The sequence below is a fragment of the Mustela erminea genome, chromosome 2, assembly GCF_009829155.1.
Source record: "Mustela erminea isolate mMusErm1 chromosome 2, mMusErm1.Pri, whole genome shotgun sequence".
Lineage (NCBI taxonomy): Eukaryota > Metazoa > Chordata > Mammalia > Carnivora > Mustelidae > Mustela > Mustela erminea.
Window position 1 is genome coordinate 113,455,117 of NC_045615.1, and position 24,158 is coordinate 113,479,274.

General features: G+C 38.0%; 1 protein-coding gene across 6 annotated transcripts in view; it reads right to left on the reverse strand.

Moving 5' to 3' along the window:
• Nucleotides 1-24,158, reverse strand: part of KCNIP4 (potassium voltage-gated channel interacting protein 4) — a 1,139,639-nt gene that overhangs the window by 12,256 nt on the left and 1,103,225 nt on the right. For all 6 annotated transcript variants that reach the window (XM_032333981.1, XM_032333977.1, XM_032333982.1 and 3 more), the window contains 2 exons: nt 19,778-19,847; nt 11,753-11,823 (listed from right to left, as the gene is read on the reverse strand). In XM_032333981.1, the coding sequence (XP_032189872.1) occupies nt 11,753-11,823; nt 19,778-19,847 (141 nt within the window). The remainder of the gene's footprint in view (nt 1-11,752; nt 11,824-19,777; nt 19,848-24,158) is intronic.

The following is a 24,158-nucleotide window of genomic DNA, read 5'->3' on the forward strand; positions in this document are numbered from 1 at the left end:
GGAAAACAACATTAAGTGACTTACCAATGGTAAGAAATGTTAATTCGCTAGTCAGTGACAGATTCGGTATGAAAAATCATGCATGTGTTTGGTATATTTCTTACTTTATTGTTGCTTATGTATTTTTCTGAAATTTTTAAAGATGGTTCATTTTCTCTGGTATGACCTCCCTGATTAGAGTTAAACTTCCACAGTAGTTGAGCCTCCTTTCAAAAGTATTTGAAAGACACAATCTCAGGTAGTACCTGAAGATTGCATCAGGTATTAATATGTCTAAAAAATAATAAGGAAATTTTCTAAGATTTGTGGCCTGATTTTATCATGCAGGAGGGATAATATACTTACTTCATTTGATCTATAATATGGTCTATTTAGGTGATTTAGTGTCTTAAAAGGTGATGATAGACAAGTTAGAGGAAACTTCTTTGGCTCTAGAGGCCATTAAACATTAATAAATTTTTAAACAAAAATGATATAAATACATAAATGTATATATAAATATGCTTGATTTACATAAAAATTACAGAAAGTGATACTGAAGAAATTGCAATCACACGTAATCCTATCACTTATGCAAAATGAAATCTTATCAATTTTTAAGCATACTATATTTATAGTAAAGGTCATAAATGTATATATGTATAATATGTATGTATATTTATGTATGTATAATATGTATGTATGTATAATATGTATATCTGTATAATAATGTATATTTCACTTAAAATAACAAGCATTTTCCCATTTCACTGAAAAGTCATTGTGACATCACTTAAATAACTACATATTAGGTTGAACCTTAGGATATTGCTGGTTTTTTTTTTAAGTGGGTTCCACTCCTAGCATGGAGCCCAATGTGGGACTTTAAGTCATAATCCTGAGATTCAAAACCTGAGCTGAGTTCAAGAGTCAGATGCTCAACCAACTGAGCCTCCCAAGTGTCCCAAATTGCTGATTTTTTTTATCATATTTGTTAAGAATAGTAATTTCATGTGGTTTAATCTAATGATACTATCACAGTGGTTTTTGAGCATTTTGGATCCCAAACCACAATAATTACATTTTAAATGGTAATCTAGAGCATGCACACACACAAATATACACTAGAAAGTCCTTATTTCTCTTCTATTAATTTTTTAAACATTCTTTTCTTAAAATTTTATTTTATTTTTTCAGTGTTCCAAGATTCATTGTTTATGTACCACACCCAGTGCTCCATGAAATACGTGCCCTCCTTAATACCCACCCCAGACTCACCCATTCTTGTCATTAATCTCTAAATTAATTTTACCACCTACTAATGATTGTAAATAGAGTTTGAAACACTGCTTTGTCATATGAATATATTGTAATTTACTTAACCATATTTCCTATTGGTGGCTATGTAAGTGAATTAAATTGATTTTTTTCTTTATTATAAGTGATGCTGTGTAAACATTGTTCTCAGTTTCCCATCATTTTGACTTATTTCCTTAGGAAAGGAGTAGAAATCCTAGGTCCTGGGAACACTGAAATTTCATAGTAATAATGACTATAATTTATGGATGTTTGTGGGGCGTGTGTTAGGCAATTTCTGTATGTTATTTCATGTCGGCCTCATGCAACCATAGAGAGTAGGTATTGCTGTCTTTATATTATAAAGAGATGCTCAGAGAAATCAAGTGACCAAGCCAAGGCATAAGTCAGTGAGGAGGGAGCTAAAAATCAAACCCAGACCTCTGGACTCAAAGCACAGGCCTCATTTTGACTAGAATTGAAGCAATGGGTTGTGGCTATGAAATTAACAGTATGAAACAGTACAGAACAGTATGAAATTAACACAGGCCATATCTTCTTTCTTGCTACTGTAGGACATAATTGTAGGGTGATGTGTAATAGTAACTCAGAGTGATTTGCAGTTCATTTTCTTCCTCATAACACTTGTAGAATATTAAGAATGCCAGGAATTCATAATTCTTGTTATAAAATTACTTCATAAATGAATTAGAAAATAGCCCTAACTTCTTAAATACAAGTGTGTCAGTATGCAAATATATGTGTGACTCTGAAAGCTTTAAGATCAGCTAAGAAGCCCAAGAGTTACATGTCCAGCAACAGTGAGACTAACAGAGATCAACTCTCTGAGACTGATGAGATGTTAACCAGGGTCACCAATATTAACTGAGCATTTTCCATGTGCCATGCAATTTTCAAGAGTCTTTAAACCCATCATTTAATCATACAACAATTTTATGAGGTATCATGATTATTTCCAGTTTACGTTGAAGAAATTCAGTGTAGAGAATGAGGAACCTGCCCCAGGCATCAGAGCTAGAAGTGGTAGAATCTAGATTTGAATCCTGTGTGTGACTGACAAGCACGTGTTTTTTCAGATGAGAAGAGATTTCTGGAGCTTCCCTAGAGGCTGGATGTTAATGTTGGAGACTAATTTAGGCCTGGGGCAGGGAAGATGTAAGATGAGCCTGGAGCATCTTGTAGTGCCAGAAATTAAGAGTGTGATGAAAAAACACAACAAAAGAGAAGAAACAAGCACAATGATAGGAGTATGTTGAAGGAACACAGTAGCCGACTTAAAAAGCTCCCGTTGCCAAGCTGTAACAATTTCAGCAACAAAATACATAGAGGTTTACTGGATTATAATTCAAAAGAAAAAATAAATATCCATTAGTGCATACTGATATAAATGTCTTATTGAAAAAAATCCATAAATGGAGGAGAAGAGACAAATATCCCAGGCAGAAGAATTCCAAATAAATTACGTAAATTATATTCTACTCTCAAGAAGGTGGAACGTAACTCCCCCATCCTAAAGTCTGGGCTGTGCATAATAACTTTCTTCCAAAGAGTATGGTTTGGAAAGAGGTAAAAAAGAGTAGCTTTACAGAGAGGAATGACCAACCCTACTTCTAATAAGTGACCAAGGTATAAGTCAACAACCATACCTCTTGTTGATAAAATTTACTTGGAACTTTAATTCTTTGGCCTTTCTCCCTGAACATGTATCCCTCGGCTAATTATGAGAAAAAAATCAAGCAAATATGTACAAAGCATCTGACCCATACTCCTCAAAATTGACAAGGTCATCACAAACAAGGAATATCTGAAGAACTGCACATCTGAGAGGAGCCTAAGGAGACCTAGTGGCTAAATTTAATATGGTATCCTACATAGGATGGTGGGACAAAGAAAGGACATTAGGTAACAGCCAAGATAATCTGAAGAAAGCATGGACTTTAGTGAGTAATGCATCAATATTAGTTCATTACGTGTAGCAAGTATTCCATTTTAATGTATGATATTAATAATAGGGAAACTGGACGTGAGGTATATGAGAACAGTCTGTACCACCTTTGAAATTTTTCTGTGAAAGTAAACCTGGTCTAAAATGAAAAAGGAAAACCACCTTTATTTAAAAAATGAATTTTAAAAAAAAGAATCTGACCTGTGGTCTGTCAGAGAAAGATATTTATTGTATGCTTTTCTTGTCTGTCCTGTAATAATCTGTTACCCTATATTCTAGCATGTGCCATGAAGGATTTAAAAGATACGTCCTTGGGGCCGACAGGAAGTGGTAAGCAAATGCAGGAGGAGCTGGGTACCCCCATGCAAGACGAGACAAGACTACAGGGAAGGAGTAGGCCAGAATGATGGACGATAAGCAAAAACCAGGACACACGTGGCCTGGTCATATTCCCTGGGTATCAACAAAAAGGTATGGGTGGGGCCTAGGGCAACTGACTGAACTGTGAAACAATTGGATTAGATGAAAATGTAAGAATATAAGCTCCACGAAGACAGAGGTTTGTGTATTTGTTCACTGTTCTGTTCCCAGCCAGCACTTTGGAGAGTATTTGGCGTAGTCATGCTCAATAAGTATTTGTTAAATGTATAAATGAAATGAGAAGACTTCTGAACCTACCTTTCACTTTCCTTCCAATAGTTCCCTTGAATGGGTACTAGACAAGAAGAACAGAATTATGCGTCCAGGTTGTGTAAGTGTGTGTGTATGTGTTGAGAGATATGAGAAAGATAAACCCTAATGATTAATAAATGTGATAAAATCAGAATTTTCATACCTATTGGTAACACTGCCTAAATAATTCCCACTGATGTTTGACATCTCAAAAGAAAATAGCTATTTACTTATTTTTTTAAAGATTTTATTTATTTTGAGAGAGAGAGAGCATGCAGGCCGTGGGGTAGGGGCAGGAGAAGGATAAGCAGACTCTGATGTGGGGCTTGATCTCAAGAGGCTGAGATCACGACTTGAGCTAAAATCAAGAGTCAGGTGCTCAATCAACTGAGCCGCCAGGGACCCTGAAAATAGCTGTTTAATTTGACTCATCCCTGGAAAGGAAGTTTTCTCATAACCATAAATGATATTTGGGAGGAAAACATTATTTTCTCATCACTATGAATGACAAAGAGATTACTTTTTAGCTTTAGAATATCTCCAGGCAGTGCCACTCATATTTTATTCAGTATGAATTGGATTGTCAGTGAATGGTGTTTTCTTGAAGTTTTGAACTGTAGCTCTGATGTCAAATCATCAGTCTCCGTAGGAAGCAGGTATAGCTATTCCAGAACTGTTCCAAAGAAAACATTATTTTAAGTCAGCTGCAATAATTTAAGTAAACTTTCAATTTGGGACCTACTCAGAGGTATGTGTTGCCCTGATGGTGATAATGTTTGGCAGATGGTAATTGTTGAAGTGGTGGTAAAGGTTCAGAGCTGATCGTGTAACCAGCAATTGTGCCAGTGATCAGTGATTTTTGTGGATGGAATGGTCTGAAAGCGGATTGTGAATGTTGGTGATAATATTCAGTAATCAGATCATAGAATGCTATTTTAAATGTCATCTAACAAACATTGTGGCTCAGGTCCCCAGAAGGAGACAGTCTACTGAAATGGTTAAGAATGGGATTTGGAAAACTATGGCCTGAAGGGTCAAATACGGCACATATTGTTTTGTAGACAGAACTTAATTGGAACACAGGGATGCTCATATACATTGGGAATGTTTGTGGCTACCACAGCAGGATTGAGTAGGTACAATAGAGACTGTATGGCCTCCAAAGCCAAAATACTTATATTTGGCTCTGTTTAGAGAAGTTCAATGACCTCTGGTTAAAAGCATAGGAGTTAGAGACTTAGAGCTTGGGTTCGATCCTCGTTCGTAAACTTTAGTGTGAACCTCATTGGTGCCAATACTTGAAGTGAACTGACATAAAACTATTTATAATGTATTTCTAATTATCCATCTGTCATCTATCAGTCTATGTATGAGTTATATCATCTGATCTGTCTATATCGTATTAATCAGAGGGCACGAACAACTATACCAATACTTCCAAATCTTAGTGGCTCGGTACGATTTACGCTTGCTTGTCATTCGCACACAGTGATATGGGGAGAGTGCACTGTTCCTTGTAGTCATTCAGAGATCTAGGCTCCTTCTACTTTGTTGCAGGGCCAGCTGAAATACGTGAGCGCTTCGTCCCCACAGATAGGAAGAGAGTGGAAGGAGATGGGGTCATTCCACTCACACCTCATTGGTAAAATCTCAGTCATGGATCCACCTAACTGCCCCAGAGGCTGTGATTATGGCCTATTTGTGAGATCACCAAGTAGAGCACCTGGACATAGGTCATCAGTAGCAGTCCCTGCCATGTTTACCCTGTGTCCTATTTCACTGCACGAATATTACACATTTGATTATCGCATGCTGCAGGCCCTACCAGAGATATTAAATAAAATGGAATAATGTGCACAGGGTATTACCTCTCCAAATCTGGAAGGCTGTGAATGACAGAACTCAGCTGGCTCAAAGGATTTCAGATGAGGGGTTGGGGATCTATGTACACCGCTCAGGCAGGATAACAGTTGCTAAGAGATGCATTCCAGTGCCAGACTGTCTGAGTTTGAATCCTGGCTCTCCTACTTTTTAGCCGTGTGACCTTGGGCAGGTTACTAAACCTCTTCATGATTTCCTTTCTTCATTTGCTAGAAATGAGTTAATAATGACCTAAAATTGAGTTAATAGTGGTACCTATGAAGATGAACTCATCTGGTACATATAGTGTACTCAGCACAATTGCCTGACTCATGAATTCAAATGAGTTCTAAACAAGAGTCAGTTATTATTATGGTATATAGCTAATACTATTTTTAAACACTTATTAGTATTAGTGACTGACATACGGTAAGTGCTTCTTATATGGTGAGATGCAGAATTATCTTTCATAGCATCATAGACAATCATCTAGCCTTTGAATGAATACATTCAATGATACATAAGTGTTTAACAAGATGATCAATGTCGTTACTAATTGGCTTTGTTAGAAAAATATCTTATGTAATAACTGCTATGGTAACACCTCATAAATATTGAGTGTGTGTTTGGTGTGAAACACTGAGCCAAGTCCTTTACTAACATTAGTACTTTTTCAGTCTTTCATTCCCCTGTGGAGTAGCTTTGCTTGCTGATATTTTACAGAGATGAACACTAAGGCCTAGAGGGTTTAAATTCTCAGCCCGGGGTCTCACCGTCACTAAATGGCAAGGAAGGGATTATGCCAAGTCAGAGCTAGACACAGGCACCACCACACTCCCTTGTTCCCTTGTCCTATTCACTCTGCACTTTTGGGTTTAAGAAAATTAAGTAGAAAACTTCCCTTTCTCTTTATTGTAGAATCAGAATGGTCTCTGTTCTACCTCCCAGGATGCTACTGTTACTCAAAATGTGTTCATCACCTAATCATTTCTGTTTGCTAGAGACTTTCCAGGTAGCTAATCGATTTAGAAAAATAATTATGATAGCCTAGAGTTATTTTTGATTTTGATTTAACATTTATTAATTCAGCCATTAGTTTGCTTTTAAAGAAAAGACATGTTACTAACATGCTTATAATATATAGTCATTACAACTAATTTCCCAAATTATAATCAATGTTCATCACAATTACCAACACTTTACATAAATACTGTAATAGCAATGTTATGCCTGGTCCCATATCATTAACACCAGACTAAATTTACATGCTGAAATTGGATACAATGTGTTATAGGTAATTGATGGGACATTTCTGATACATAAGTAATTTCAGGTAATGGAATCATTAGTATTTTTTACCCTATTCGATTTTTGCAAACTAGCTATGAAAGATTTCATTAGGTGAACTGGGACCATTGACTTCAATGTTATTGCTACACAAAGGCTGTGCTGGAATTAATCTTGTTGCTGAAGTGCTGCAAATGCTAAGACCAGATTATTATGGGGTGATCTGAAACTGCCATCTACAGAAGATATGTTACAGATGTTACCTGTGATGTTCCCACAGGTCCCCCATTGCTATTGCCACAACCAGGACAAATCCAACTGCATTTGCCTCTACCACTGCAAGTTTCTTGGTCTACTGGACCTTCTACTCAGTCACTGTTGGCTTCTACTCTTCTCTCTGCCATGCTCTTTCTTGGTTTAATTATAAGAGATATCATGTTGAGCTTCCTGGCTTGGAGTCTTTATTTTAGGTGCACTCAGTCTGCAGAAGTACTTAGTACATGCGAGGAGACACTTTGCTGCCCTGGGAACCCTGCTCCTGGGGCCACTGACTGATAGCCTGGAAGGCGATGCTTTCTTCTCTCATCCTGATTCCTCAACGTCCTTGTTCCTACATAGCCAGCGATGCTTTCTTGGACTTTCCCCCTTTGAAACACGGCAAATTTGAAAAATTTGTTGAGAATAAGTCTATCAACTTAATTTTAATATCTCTTAAGCTCATCTTCTCCTTCTCATAACCAATGCCTCAATTATAGTTTGGGCTTAAGTTAGCTCTTGTTAGAATTCTTGGAATACATAGCTGTTAAATAAACGTCTTGTTTCTAGTAACACAGTCCTGATCCCATGACTCCCCTGCTGAAAATTCCGAAAGGACTCCTCACCTCCCGCAAGAGAATCCAGCCTCCTTATCATCCTGCCTTAAGTGGTCAGGAGCTGGACTCTGCCTCCTCATCCAGTCTTCCTTTTTGGCCTTTTTCCTTTGTATTCTAACTTCTAGGTGATTTATAAAAGCTTTCTCTTCATTCCCAGGCTCTGCCTCTGACTCACTCTCCACTGCTTTCCATCCTGAGTGCTTACCCTTAACTAGCTTGTGCTTGTCCTTCATATCTTTTCTATCAATTCACGGGCATGCTTCCTTGATACAGCCCTATCATTACCTTTCCTTATTGATCCCACTCCATCATATGCCACTTATCATGTCACTCAGTGCAATTTCTGATCACATATAAGATTCACCTTCCTCTACTCCCCCAAAGTAAATCATCTCCAATTACCTTGTTTCCCTTATACATAATACATATTTATGATTCTGTAGCCAATTCCAATGAAGTGTGTGTGTGTGTGTGTGTGTGTGTGTGTGTGTATAATTGCCCCACACAACCAAGCAATTCTTTGACACCAACTGGGTGTCCTATAATTTAGATTTTTTTTTTATTTACTTGACAGACAGAGATCACAAGTAGGCAGAGAGGCAGGCAGAGAGAGAGAGGAGGAAGCAGGCTCCCTGCTGAGCAGAGAGCCCGGTGAGGGGCTCCATCCCAGGACCCTGGGACCATGACCTGAGCCAAAGGCAGAGGCTTTAGCCCACTGAGCCACCAAGGCGCCCCTGGGTGTCCTATAATTTAACTCAACTCTGACCTTTTCTACCTGGAGATACAGCCAGATCCTACAGGTTAAGGGCTCAGTCCTACAAGACTGCCCTAATTCAGATACCAATTGCGAGTCCACGTTTTCACCAGTGCTTCTGAATGATGGGGTTGAAAAGATAAACAAAATTGACAAACTCTTAGCTAGACCAAGAACAAAAAGAGAAAAAATTCAAATTAATAAGACAACCAGAAGTGAAAGAAGAAACATTGCAACTGGTGCCATAGAAATCAAAAGAATCCTGAGACTATTATGAACAATTCTACTCCAATGGACTGAATAGCCTAGAAAAAAAGTGGATAAATTTCTAGAAACATACAACTTACCAAGACTGAACCATAAAGAAATAGAAAGTCTGAACAGACCTATAATGAGGAGATTGAATCATTAATCAAAAAATCTCTCAACAAAAAAAGCAGGACCACGTGGCTTTACTGGTAAATTCTGCCAAACATTTAAGGAACTAATACCAATCCTTTTCAAACTCTTCCAAACAATTACAGAGGAAGGGATATTTCCAAACTCATTTATGAGGTCAGCAGTACCCTGGAACCAAAACCAGATGAAGGTATCACAAGGAAAGAAAACTACAGACTAATATTATTGATAAATATACATCCAAAATCCTCAACAAAATTCCGGAAAATTCTAACAGCCCATTAAAATGATCATACAACATAACCAAGTATCTTTATTCCTTTGATGGAAAGATGGTTCAAGATATAAAAATCAATTAATGTGATATCCCACATTAACAGAATAAAGAAGAAAAATCACATGATCATCTCAACAGATGCAGAAAAAGCATTTGACAAAGTTGAACTCTTATTCGTGATAAAAACTCTCAACAAACTAAGAATAGAAGGAAAGCATCTTCACATAATGAAAGCCACATATGACCAGCCCACAGTTAACAACATGCTCAATGATGAAAAACTGAAAGATTTCCCTGTGAAATCAGGAGCAAGGCAAAGACGTTCAATATTGCCACTTTTATTCAACAGAGTACTGGAAGTCCTAGCCAGAGAAATTAGGCAAGAATGATAAATCAGGTGTTATGATATTATATATAAAAAAATTCTAACAATTATACCAAAAAACTGTTAGAACTAAAAAATTCAGTGAAGTTGCAAGATACAAAATCACATACAAATATACACCAACAATGAATTATCTGAGAAGAAAACTAGGAAACTGATCCCATTGACAATAGCATCAAAAAGAGTAGAATAAAAAACTGGGAATAAATTTAACTAAAGAGGTGAAAAGCTTGAGTACTAAAAAATGCAAAACACTGATGAAAGAAATCAAAGAAGACACAAACAAACAGTAAGTTCATGAGTTGTAAGGCTTAATATTGTTAAAATATTCATACCACCCAAACCTATCTTCAGATTCACTACAACCCTATCAAAATCCCAAGTGGTATTTTCTACAGGTAGAAAAAAAATCATATGGGACCACAAAAGACCAAAAACATTCAAATCAATACTTAAGAAAGAATAGGGCTAGAGGCATCCTGATTCCTGATTTCAAAGTATATTACAAAGCTATAGTAATCCAAATACTATGCTACTGGCATAGAGACAGACATCGGGACCAATGGTACAAAATAGGAAGCTTAGAAGTAAATCCATACATATATGGTCAAGTGATCTTTGACAAGGATGTCAAGAATACACAATGGGAAAGGGAAGGGATGGTCTCTTCAACAAATTGTATTAGGAAAACTGGATCACCACACCCAAAAGATTGAAATTCCATCCTAACCTTATCCCGTATACAATTATCAATTCAACATAGATTAAAGACTTAAACATAAGACCTGAAACCATAAAGTTCCTAAAAGTAAACCTGAGGGGGAAAACTTCATGGTATTGGTCTTCACAATGATTTCATGATATGATTCCAAAAGCAGAGGCAACAAAGAGTAAATAAGCAAGTGCTAAATTAAAACGCTTCTGAGCAAGAAAGGATATAATCAGTGGAGTGAAAAAGCAACCTACAAACTGGGAGGAAATATTTGGAAACCATGTATCTGATAAAGGGTTATCTCCAAAATATATAAGAAAGTCCTTCATCTCAATAGTAAATATCTAACAACCCAATTAAAACATAAGCTGAGGACTTGAATGTGCATTACTCTGAATATATCCAAACGGCCACCAGGTATATGAAAAAAATGCTCAACATCCCCAGTCTTCAGGGAAATACAAATAAAAACCACAATAAGATAGCACCTCAATCCATCAGGATGGCTATTATCCAACAAATATAAGTGTTGAGGATGTGAGTAAATTGGAACAATTGCACACTGTCGGTGGGAATCATAGCTGTGCAGCTACTATATGGAAAACAGTAGGGAGCTTCCTCAAATAATTAAAAATAAAAATACCATGTGATTCGGTAATCTCACTTCTGGATATTTATCCAGAGGTATTGAAATCAAGATCTCAAAGAGATATTAGACTTCCATATTCATTATAGCTCTGTTCACAACAGCTAAGTTGTAGAAACAGCATAAATGTCCAGAGACGAATGAATGGATAAAGAAAATGTGGTTTACACACACAATGGAATATACTATTTATTTTTAAAAAGAAAAAGATTATTTGCAATATGCAGCAACATGAATGAAACGGAGGGCATACTGAGCCATCACAGAGAGACAAATACCGCGTGATTCCACTGACAGGAAGTATCTAAATAATCAAAATCCTAGAGTCCAGTTGTGGCTGGAGCAGGGGGTATGAGCAGTGACCCATGAGCATAAAACTTCAGTTAAGGAAAAGGAATAAACTCTAGAGATGTGCTGTACAGCATTGTACTTATAGTCAACAACATTGTAATACACACAATTCTGTTAAGGTAGCTCTCATGCTCAGTGATCTATAATAATAACAATAGCAATAATAATAAAGAATAAAAGTCTCAAAAAAAAAAAAGTTATCAAACTACCAACTCAGATTTTCCTTGTAAATAGTCTAAATCTCTTCCCATGTGTCTAAAGTCAAATCATATATTAAAAAACGGTTTAAGACTCACCTCAAAACTCACAGCTCCATTGTGGTCCGTATCAAATGCATTAAACAGAAAGTGCGCGTATGTTGTTGAGTCTGAAATGTTGGAAAGGGAATATCATTAAAGCAGCATTGCTTTGCTTTTCCTTCCTTCTTTCCTTTCTTTCTCTCTCTCTCTTTCCTTCCTTCCTTCCTTCCTTCTTTTATTTTATTTGACAGGGAGAGACACAGCAAGAGAGGAAATACAAGCAGGGGGAGTGGGAGAGAGAGAAGCAGGCTTCCCGCTAAGCAGAGACCCTGAGGCAGGGCTCAATCCCAGGACCCTGGGATCATGACCTGAGCCAAAGGCAGAACTTAAAAACTGAGCCACCCAGGTGCCCCTAAAGCAACATTTCAATATCCTACTGAAGATTGGCACAGCACACGGAAGCCTCCTCTTATTTAGGAAAATTTACTCCATCTCCTGTACTTGTGCTTTCTTTCTGGCTGTGCACTTTTGTTCTGGAGAGGATTGTAATTTGAGATTCCTGAGAGTGAGCTCCTCACACAGAGGCCATTGATGATACACATTCTCTGTAAGGTTGTGGCTAGAAATGCTCTGAGCACTTGGGTGTCTTGGGTGGTGTTTCTGGTGCTGAGATGAGTAATGGTACCATAGGTGGGTGTGAGGAATAAGTGAGATGCATGTGGAAATTGTTTGGTGCTTGGCAGGGGCTATCTCTACAAGTAAAGTAATAAAAATACTAAGAGAGAGGGGTGCCCAGTGGCCAGTCGTTTGAGCATCTGACTCTTGATTTCGGCTCCCGTGGTGGTCTCAGGGTCAAGCACCCAGGTGTGCTTGGATCTCATCGGGGAGTCTGCTTGAGGTTCTCTCAGTCTCCCTCTTCCCCTGCCCCTCCCCTGCTCTCTTGCTCTCTCCAATAAATAAATTAATTAAAAACAATAGTAATAGTGAGACACACATGAACTGGCGTTTTTAGTTTTGTGATTATGAATTTGTTTGTCATTTTTACAACTCAGATAAAGCTAGGGACTCAGAGAGCTTAGGAAACTTGCCTAGAGTAACAGAGTCAATTAGGAGTAGAGCAGGATGAAACGGAGTCCTTCCGACTGGAAAACCAGGCTAGCCCACTGCCAGTGAAGTGGCCTGATGAACTGAGGACAGGAGTGACTTGGGAAGTTTCTGTGGCCATGGTAGGAGTGTGGGGTCCTGAGGGCCCCTGGGCTTTGGGTGGGATTCACGGTTCAGGTAACCGTGGGCATTTTGGGACAGGGCTCTGTCCCTAGCACCTCACAATGCCGCCTGAGAACTCTGGAGTATATCTGCGATCCAGTGCTTCCACTGAGCTTGCTTTTGATGGGTTTTCCCATTTTTCTTCTTCTCCTTTTCTCTGTGGCCTCCCTTCATCTCTGAGTTTTCTGCTTTTTCATGTTAGAAGTATATTTTTTCTTTTCTTTAAAGATTTTATTTTATTTATTTGATAGAGAAAGAGAGAGATTACAAGTAGGCAGAGAGGCAGACAGAGAGAGAGGGAGAAGCGGCTCCCTGCTGAGCAGAGAGCCTGATGGGGGCCTCGATCCCAGGACCCTGGGATCATGACCTGAGCCCAAGGTAGAGGTTCAACCCACTGAGCCACCCAGATGCCCCAAAAGTATATTTTTTTCTTGCTGTTTTCTTCTCTCAGTGCAGTTTTCATTTTTCAGTGCTTCTGTTCTTGACCCTTAATCAAATTTACTTGATTATTTTAGATGTTTCATCTCATGGTTTCAGCCTTTTACCTTAACCTTTTTTATATTAGAAAAAAAAAGTAACCTTTTAGCTCATTGGCTCCAGCCTTTTATCTTCTGTTTAAAATTTCATCTATTTCTATTTTATAACTTTTAACCTTTATTTTTTATTGGGATTGAACAAAACTTCTTATTCACCTTTTACTTTATAAATTGCTTTTTTAAAGGCTGTCAAGAAGCTAAGTCACAGTAGCAGGAGAAGATCACCCTTCCCAAATAAGGGAGGTCAGAGGTCATAGAAACTTCCCTCCCAGCTCTCAAGCACCCATGGCCCACTTGTGGATGGTTTTTCCTGAATGCTCTATTCCAGTGGTAAATGCTATTGGCGACCATATATTTTATAAGGTAGACTGCACACTCAGTTTCTCAAAATGACAGTGGCATTGTCTTTTACGTCTCACCTTTAAATATGCTGTATGAACCCGCTTGTTTTTAAACATAGGGGATATTAACACTGTTGTCTATGAACTAACCAGGGACCACAGTTGGGCCTAAATAATATGTCCTGTAATTGTATCTTGAGTGAATGTCCACACAGTATTGATGAGTTGCAGAAACAAATACTTTTGAATATAGGTTATTACTAGGGATTTGGTTATAATCGATTTTGTACTGTTCTTGGAAGTGCCATTACAGAGTTGTCAAGAATTGGCAGCCTGTTTCTATTCACAAAGTTGTTTTGCTCTCAACGGTGCTGTTACACAGACTTCTTGAACTATTTAGTGCCCTATGGTGATAGGAGTTGACAGGCGTTATGTTAAACTTACATTCTGAGAGAGAAAAAAAGAGATTTTGCATATTTTGTAATGAGCTTCCATTAAATAGGTCTCTTGGTATCCTATTTAGACAATCAGGGTACATGCCTTTACCTTAGCAAGCAGGATTCAACATGAATAACGGCTCAGAACAAACAATGTTGGCAATTTTTTTTAAATTAAAAGAAAATAAGCTAACATGAACATACAGTAATTAGTTTTCTTCATAAATGGGGTCGCTCTCGCTTTAAAGCTTGACACATGGGACAGATACTCTCAAGGTTTGCCCTGATGTAGTTGTAGAGGATTCTTTGTTCCTATAAACATATCTTGGCAAGTCCCCTGGAAGTTAAACCAGTTTTCCAGCCCAGTTACAGTGTGCAGACAGCAGTTGTCATTAGTGTAGTGAAGTCGAACTGCCTGGGTTTGAATTTCAGCTCTACCAAACATCAACTGCATGGCTTTGGGAAAGTTGTTTAACCTCTCTGGGACTCAGTTTCCTCATCTACAAAATGATAACACCAGTATGTACTTCATAGGGTCATCCCCAAAAGATTAAATGAGATATTAATATGCAAAGTGCTTAGACATATATTAAATGTCTAATATTGTCTAATATATGTCATAAGCATATATTAAATGTTCAATAAATATTATCTATAATAATTATTGTTTCACAGACAACCACCTTAAAGAAATGTAATTTTTTTACAGATATAATACATTTCTACCTGAAAAGGTTCCTGTTTTTTTGTGAAATCTCTATTGTGTGTCTAGGTGTGTCTAGATTGGAGTTCTAATTTGATGTCAATTCCTGCTCTAAAGACTGGTAGAATCATGTTATGAAGTGTTATTGTCGCTTCTGCTGGAGTTCAGATTTTTTATGACAGGCTTCTGGAGACTGTGAAAGTTTCTGAAGAAAGAGAGTGAGGTTCTGAGCTTTGACTGGGTAATAGGAAGGAGCTGAGGCACTGGAAGTCTCTGACTAGGCACAGAGGTAGATACATGAAGTAAAGGCGAAGTGTCCACAAAAGCATCTATGGTCAGGTTTCATCTGATGGTTATTTTTCTTACATACTCAATACACATTTACTAAGACAATGAATAACAGGCATCCTGGATTCTAGATTTCATTATAGTTGGGAGCTCAAAAGATAAAATGATCTCTCTTCTCTCCACATGACCCGAAAGTCTCCTTTGACCATGTTTCTTTACACATAGCAAAAACAGTTCCTGAGTTTGATATGCTGAGATTGCCTCAGTTTCTTAGAATATTACTTGTGAAGTAGAAAATTAAATGTAGAACTTTTTTAGTTGTAGAACAACATTTATAGATGCTTAGGACAAGAAGGAATCTTGGATACCATTGAGTTATTTATCTACATTTAACAAAGGTGGAAAATTTTGCAGGTACCTTCAGTGACTTAGCTAAGATTACCTAGTTGGTTAATGATAGAGTTGTTAATGAAATCAAGACATTCCAACACCAGCTCCTAGAAAAAAAAAGCATGTGTAGAGTGGAAGGAATACTGAGGACTCCTTTATTCCACATTTTATAAATGTTGTAAAAGTATTGTTCCACAATTTACAGAAGAACAACCTGAGACCCACAGAAATGTACCATTTGAGTCACCATTTGATGGTGACAATCTATCCACAAACCCAGGACCCAACTTAGTCCAATGACTTTAACCCATTTAATTCCAATCTACATCAATAATACCAACCCTTGATTGAAAAATCTATCTATATTCATAAATTTCAGAATGTACTTGATTATCATGATCCAGGTCTGTGGATTGAAATCAATCTGGCTGATTTTTTTCTTCCTACCACAAATCACTACTCCACTTGAATTCAAGCCCAAGGTACAGAATTAGTTTAATGCATTTGAATATATAATTCAAAACACTGTTGCTCTGGTAAGGCAGGTTCACATACACGAATAATAGTTTCTGTTTGATAAGTCCTCTATAAATCACCCTGAAAATCCTCAGAAAATCTGTCCTAGGACAAGAAGGATATTCTATGTCTGGTGTTACTAAGAAAATCTTCATGCCCTTGACCCTGTCCAAGTGCCTCCAGTGCCTTGCACACAGTAATGGTTCCATAGGCGTTTGTTGACTTAGTCTTCTGAATGGAGCTAATTCATCTGTTCCTTCCTTAGGTAGCAGGTGCCTCATACAGACAAAGTAGGTACAGAATCCCTACAACATGAGCAAGAGGAGCCCAGGAAACTGCAATTTTCATAAGCTTTTAAAATGGTCAGTGAACTAAGAGTGTACACTCTAAAGCTTCCACTGTACGTGGAGTTAAAAAAGTACTGCCATAATGATACCAGGAAGGGCAGCAACCAGCCATTCATTTCCTCTCCGCTGGTTTTCCAGCAGGCATACTTAACCCTCACAAACCAGATGCTTCTGGTCACACCTCTTGTGCTGACATCCAGAACACCAAACAGGTTGTGCTTGGTAAACCATCTGATGAAGCAGTAGAGAAAATGAAGAGCCTGACACATTACAAATTGCAGGAGGTTCTGTAGAGAAGACAAAGTCTTTTCCTACAGGAAATGGGGAGATGTGATGATTTATGGACCCATCATTGTTCGTGCTCTTAATGAGAAACCTGTTGCTTTCAGACTTAAATAAATGGTTCCATAAAAGCGCGAGGATGACCATGACATGAATTTGCCTCTCATCGGAGATTCTGTCCTTCCATAGGACCTATTCCCCTTTCCAGCTGCACTGCAAGATACAATTTGCATGTGCAAGATACAATTTGCATGTGCAATATTAATTTTTTAAATTGCTAGTCATTTTTCTTTAAAATATATCATTTCCTTCAGTAGTGCCTGGTACTTTTAGATTTATCCATTCAATTAACATGAATAATCAAAGAATTTTTAAGAAAGCAAAAGTGATTTTTTCCTCTCGAATCCCGTTAGATTTTGCAACAAGAATCATTTGCAAAAGATTGTGCTTAAGTAGATGTTCTGTAATGCCAAAATGTTATTTTTCAAATAAAGATAAATTTTTAATGTGGAGCTGTATCCCATTTCTAGCATGCAATAACTTTCACTTGAGATAATAAAAAAATAACTTAAAGACTTCCATTTGTGCTAGATGCTTTGATATTATTGTTTATCAATATGCTGACAGATACTTAGCTATAATGTAAACATGATTTTTCTTCAGAAATGCCAAGTTTTTTCAATAATTTAGAAATAGACAAGTTAATCAAATGATATTCCAAATTCTTTCTTAAGGCAGACAATGGACCTATTACATCTGGGCATCAGGCCCTATGACCAAGAGCTGTCCGTGAACTGTTAGTAATGAGATGGGGTGGGTGGGAATTGTTACCCATGATATATCCAAATTCATGTAATAAGGGGTCACCTTGTGTTTTCTCAGAATTCTAATTTAATTCTTTTGCAAGAATTTAATTCTTGCAAAAGAATTCTTTTTAATTTAATTCCTTTTAACAGTCATAGCAAATGAAAATGTCTATTTTGACAATTCACACACAGAATTGTCTTCAACCCACTGAAATATCTAAAACCAAATGGATCAAAAACCAAAAAAGAAGTTAATTTTTGTCTGAAATATTTAAGTGTTGTATAATTTCAAAATGCCTTTTGTAGAGACGATTCCATTGTACTGTCCCAGCCAACATGTGAAGCTATGTCATTCATTCCTTCCTGCTTTCACTCATTTACAAGGTATGATCAAGTCTGATGACTGGTCAGTGACTTTTCTACCACCTGTGCTCACAGCAATGAACAATGCACAAAACCCTTCCATCCCTGGGAGAAGACATTTTAGTGAGGAAAGAGACAATAAGCAACAACAGAAGAGGTAAAACATGTATTAGTAGGTGCTCTTGAGTGCTAAAGAGAAACGTAAAGTTGGCATGGGGAGTCCAAGGGGTTGTGGTTTAAGATAGGGTGGCCAGGAAAGCCTTGCTGAGATAGTGGCATCTGAATAGGAATGAAGGTGGTTGGATACTGAGATGGTTATTTGGGAGAGAAGAATCCCAGGCAGAGGGAATAACAGGTTCAAAAGTCCTAACAGGAGCCCAACAGCTGTGCCTGCGGAATTAGAAGGAGGCGGGTGTGGCCGGAACATAGAGAGCCAATGGGGCAAGGTAGGAGCGGGGAGAGGACAAGCCAGAGAGGGAACAGGGATCACAGCTTACAGGTCACTAGAAGGTGTGGTTCAGACTCTGATGGAAAGGAAGATTCTGAGTAGAGCAGTGACAGGAGCTGGCTTTCACTGAACAGGATTACTCTGGCTCCTATTGAGAGAAAAAACGTGCTGCAGGAGCGGGGAAGGGTTGGAAGCAGAGACTAGCTTAGAAACGATTGCAGTTACTTTGGTGTGAGGGGAGGGGGGCTCCTTTACACAGGAAACAGTCAAAGAGGATGATAAGGAAACAGTGAGCTTCTCTGCATCTTGATTTCGGTATTTATTAAAAAAGGAGAGTCACAGCTAAGATAGTTGGGAGGTGAGGGGTAGTGCGTGCCAGGGCCAGGGACATACTGGATGCCTCAGGAATGGCTGCTACCACAGCTCAGGTCGGTTAGTCTGGATGGCTTCCTTTTTATGTTCGCCCTGTTGTGCCTGCACAGTGCTCTCATACATGCTGTGATTTAAACCCCTATCTTCGCACTTAATGCCTTATTCGGACATTGCCCATCTGCGGCACTAAACTGGAATGTTCTTTTGGGCAGGTACCACATCTTCTTCCCCTTTCATTATCAGCACCTAACACACAGCTGGATACACAGTAGATTCTGTTTGAGCTGGGCTTCCTGTTGAATGAAAGAGAACTTATAAGGCCTAGGGGCAAATCAAATGATCTCTTCACTCATCTCCAACAGGTGTGTGTTATCATCACGCCTTCTTTGTTTCCTTTCCAATTAAATTAATATTTAGAGTGGTATTAACTTTCTCAGATGTGGGGGGTAGGGGATAACAAGAGGTCCTAAAAGAGAAAGAGCAGAAAGAACACTAGGTAAGGGTCTACAAAGATCTAGGTTCTAAGCCATTATCCACCCATTAATGGATGTGTGACCCTGAGCAAACCATTTAACTTCTCTAAAGCCCAAATTTCGCATCTGAAAATTGAGGATAATTATATTTGTCCTAATTTGAGAGTGGGAAGAATCTAATAATACCTACAGTACATGCTGAAGAGCTTTGTAGCATATCCTGGACTGAGCCATTGCCGCCCAAATGTGCTGTGTGTTTGAGAGCCATAGTATGGGATACACAGTAATATAGTTTCTTGCATTCAGCTGAAGGAAAAATCCTGGCTATCTGATCATTTGTAAGGTGCTCATTTTTATGATACGTTGGAAATTATACACACTTGCATGCTGTGTATTAATTCTTTTACATAGCAATTAAAAATGTAGGCTCATGCCATAAAAGATAAAGCCAAATTCAAGATTGCAAGCATAATTCTAATGGAGAGTATGTTAACAAGTCCACATTTTCACTTACCTCCCTGTGGAAAGAACTGTGAGTAAATCTCTTTGAAGGTTTCTTCATTAACAACACCACTGGGACATTCCTAAAGAAAGTGGTAGAGAAGCAATATGAGCAAAGTGTTCATAAAACTGATTTTTTTTTGCACATTTTGAAACGAAACTGTCTACTGCGCAAAGCTGCACCGGGGAAAGTGAAATATCCATCCATTTTTCAAAGGGAATAAAAGCACACAATAAACTCTTCTTTGTTCCAGGTCCCACAGAATGAAAAAAAAATTACAGATGTAAACATCTTCACATATTATCAATATTAAAGCCGTGCTGACACATGAAAAAACACACCATTGCTTTTAAGGATACAAATGTTTATTATCAACAAAGTAAGAGGAAATTACATTGTTTTTCATACAGAAATGCTATCACAGGATGATTATGATGTGCTCTTTGCTGAATCTTGGTGCCATGTTTCTCTGGTGATTTGCTGGACCCACAGTACCTTTAGTTCAGTGAGAAAATGGTATGCTCCATGTGGGAGTGGTCCAAGGAGGAATAGTTCCTAATTTCTGTTCACAGTGTGTTCAGGAGTGCATAATAGTTTGTAACAGGTGACCTTCAGTGAGATGGGACTGCAAGATCTTTTTAACTTCTAGAGAGAGTGTCTGAAAAGAAAGAGTCCTGAACATAAAGAATTTTCATTTTTGTTCCATGGGTGGAGTTACTTTTCAGACTGATGGATACTGACCTTCGGAACTCCACTAATGTTGGACCACTGACCTGGTGGGACAGAGGGAAAGGCTACCTGTACCAGAGTGGATCAGGCATTTTCTACAAAAGGAACTGAAATCTTAAATGTTAGAAGAGGTCTGTCCTGGTGCTGAAAATGAAGACTAAGAGACTCATAGACAAAGATGGGAGCAAAATTTCCTCCACTCTCTGGAGTTAAAGAATGTTCTGGTCAGGAGTCTGAGGTGTAGAGACTCGTGAAGCAATAGACACTGATAATTACATAACAATCTAACATTAAGTCACATATGGGATGTTAATTGTACATTGACTGTGGGGTGATGGTAAGCTCTGTCCAGTCTTTCTGAGTGGCTCCTCAGGAACAAACAGCCCCATTTTATTTGTCTCAGCTGTCATGGTGCTACCATGATGTCTGGTTCTCCCCAGGATCCACTGGGGAGCATCAAGGGTGTGTTAACTTCCCTGCCCTGAGATACAGATATTCTGTGTACTTTAAATTTGACACTGTTCCTGGGATCTTAAAATAATCATCTGTTGTGGTGTTAAAGCTTCTCCTAATCCTCAAAATCATTGCCCCCTCATGAATAAACTTGGTTTATTAACTTGATATTTCTTTATTACAATGAGCCTGTTACTCACAACTAAAATGTGCCTTACAAGAGAAGTTTTCTATTTTCTCACTCATTGGTTTGAAAGGTAGGACCTTTGATATATGAACACAATTTAAAATAATGCCTTCATTATGAACGTGTGTTTACAGAGCTTGTCAATGTATATTTTTCCCATTTGATCATTGTATTAGACCTATGACTTAGGAGTCCACATTCACTGAGGCAGAACTGAAGGTTCTGTGGTCATGTTCTAGCCAGTGGGGGAGCTGGAATGTGGGCTTGACACTCTCCAGATCACCACAAGATTTGGGATTAGATGACCCTTGTAAAAATAATGACCCTAAAGGCCTAAGAGGATCGGATCAGGGAAAAGGCAATCAAAAACAAATGAGAAGAAAAACAGTTAATTTTATTTTTAAAATTGTTTACAGTTAATTTTATGTTTGTGTTATTTTATATTTAAATTTTTCTGGGCCACAATGCCCAAGTACTTGGTCAAACATTATTCTGGATGTTTCCATGAGGGAATTTTCAATAAGACTGACATTTAAATCAACAACATTTGAGTAAAGTTGATTGTCCTCCATAATTTGGGTGGGCCTCATCTAATCAGTTTAAAATCTAAATAGATGAAAGACTAATCTCCCCTGAGCAAAAGGGAATCCTGTACAGAAGCCTGTACCTTCTGACCTGATCCACAACACTGGCTTTCCTTGGTTCTATTGTGGAAGGTCTTTGGACTCCAACTATAACTTTTTCCTGAGTGTCCAGCTTGTCTGCCTCCCCCATCAGATTTTGAACTGGCTAAGCCTCTACAATTATGTAAGCCAATTACTTAAAATAAATCTCTTCCTGTATATAGGTACATCTCTTAGTTCAGTTTTTCTAGAGAGTCCTAAGATATAAATGAATGAACAATCACCAGCTATAACCTTAAAAGGAAAAAAAGGGCATGTATCTAGCTAATCACTTAAAACTTTTAACTTCATGACTCTTATTTGGCAGCAACAGAACCAATTTTAAGAGCAAATGAACCCTTGTAGTTGAGCCCTGTACACATGGAAATTGTGATTTATTGGCTATTTAATTCTGAGCCATCTGCTTGGGATATCAAGAAGAGAGCAATTGGATGACTGTGTCATTGAGTGTGAAAGGTCAAGCTGGAAACCTATCTGGGAGGTAAAATGACTCTTGTGAGTGGTGAAGATGGGAAGTAAAGGAACATCTGCCCTCAGCAAACTTGTCAGCTGCCTTTGATCTTTAGCCATGTTTGATGGGTACATCTTATAACATGAAATGAAATTTAGAAATTGACTGCCTCAGATGTGTTTATATTCAAACACATGTCTGTGTCAGGCAAAACCCTCTCTACCATCTGGAAGCTCCTGGCCACGTTTTGGGGGTCGGTCTTACCAGGTGAAGTTGTCTTTATCTATCTTGCATTCATTACATCAGTTTACATCTTTAACCAATACATAGTGTATGCTTATTTTTCTAGAATGTTACAAGAAAGTCAGGGCAGCAGCAATAAACACATCAAAGGTCTTGCCCTCATGGGGCCTCCATCCAAATAGAAGAATAAAGGTCAAAAATAAGTCAAAAAAGGTAAAAGTAAGTCCAGAGAGTGATGATATTTTGTTTATTCTTAAGAGTTCTTATGGAAAAGCAATGCATGTTACTCCATTCAGGTGAGAAAAATTAACCAAATTCTATAGGACTCTAGGGATTTACGAAATGGTACAAATGATCTATTATCTATCTTTTCCCTCACCTCTTTTGTGGAATGGTATCTCCACCTCTCCATCAAGAAAGGATTTGATCATGCTGTGTATACAGCCAAATGTATGCCATGAACAATGTAGCTATATTAAGTTAACTCCTGCTGTAGTAACATTAGCAAACAGGCCCCCAATTATATAAGTTTAAAAAAATGTAGTGTATCTCTTGCCCATCTAACCATCTAACTGATGGTTCTTTCCAGAATCTTTAAGGGACAGAGGCAAACGAAAGCTTGGCCATCAGAGGGGGTTCCAGAGTCCATGGATGGTCTCATCCAGCAGGAGAAAAGGACCACTGAGGACTTTCTGTGGGAGGTGCCTATGGGCCAGGTCTTGAAGTGCAAAGGGCTACGCATATTTTCCACTCTCATTTTGTTGGTTAGAAGTCACTTAATGCATCCACCCCAAACAACAAGAGAACTCTTGTGTGCCCAGGAAGAAGACCAGACTGCGGATTTGGTGAATGATTAGCAGTGTCTGTCTCAGAGATGCTCCAAGTGTCTGTGCTCTGAAATCTTCTCCCACTGATGCTTTAACATGACCATCATCAAATCACTCAGCAGTATCAATTCCTCTGGTGACATTTTAAATGGATGATACTTTTTTTTTTTTAATAATACATTTTATTTCCAACATGTTCCTTTTCTTTCTTTAAATTATTTTTATTAATACATAATGTATTAGCACCTTTAGTAAGTATTACACATCTGAGTATGGGTTTATTCATTAGGTTCTCTTCACTCTAAGAAGAAGGATCTAAGCAGTAGTAGAATTCTTAGATTTAGGGAAAGTGAGAAAAGCCTTACTCATCCACTTTGGGAAGTTATTATAAGCTCCTATAAGCCCAATGGCTTCTGTATTATGGTCTGATGACTTTTTGTCTGATTATTAAAAAATGATCATTCTGCAAAAATTTACTATCTATAGAAAAGGATAAGGAAAGGGCACCTTGGTGACTCAGCTGGTTAAGCTTCTGCCTTTGGCTCAGGTCATGATCTCAGGGTCCCAGGATCTAGCTCAGTGTCTGGCTCATTGATCAGCAGGGAACCTGTTTATCTCTCTGCCCCTCCCCCAAGTTGGCTCTCTCTCTCTCTCTCAAATAAAAAGATAAAATATTTTTTAAAAAAAGAATAAGAAAACAAATATTTCCCATAATTATACTACTGTAAAGTTATTTTGGTAATGTATCTAAGCATATTAATTTAAAATTGGAGAAATTTTGATGTGAATTTGATACAATTTGATATGAATAAAACTGGGA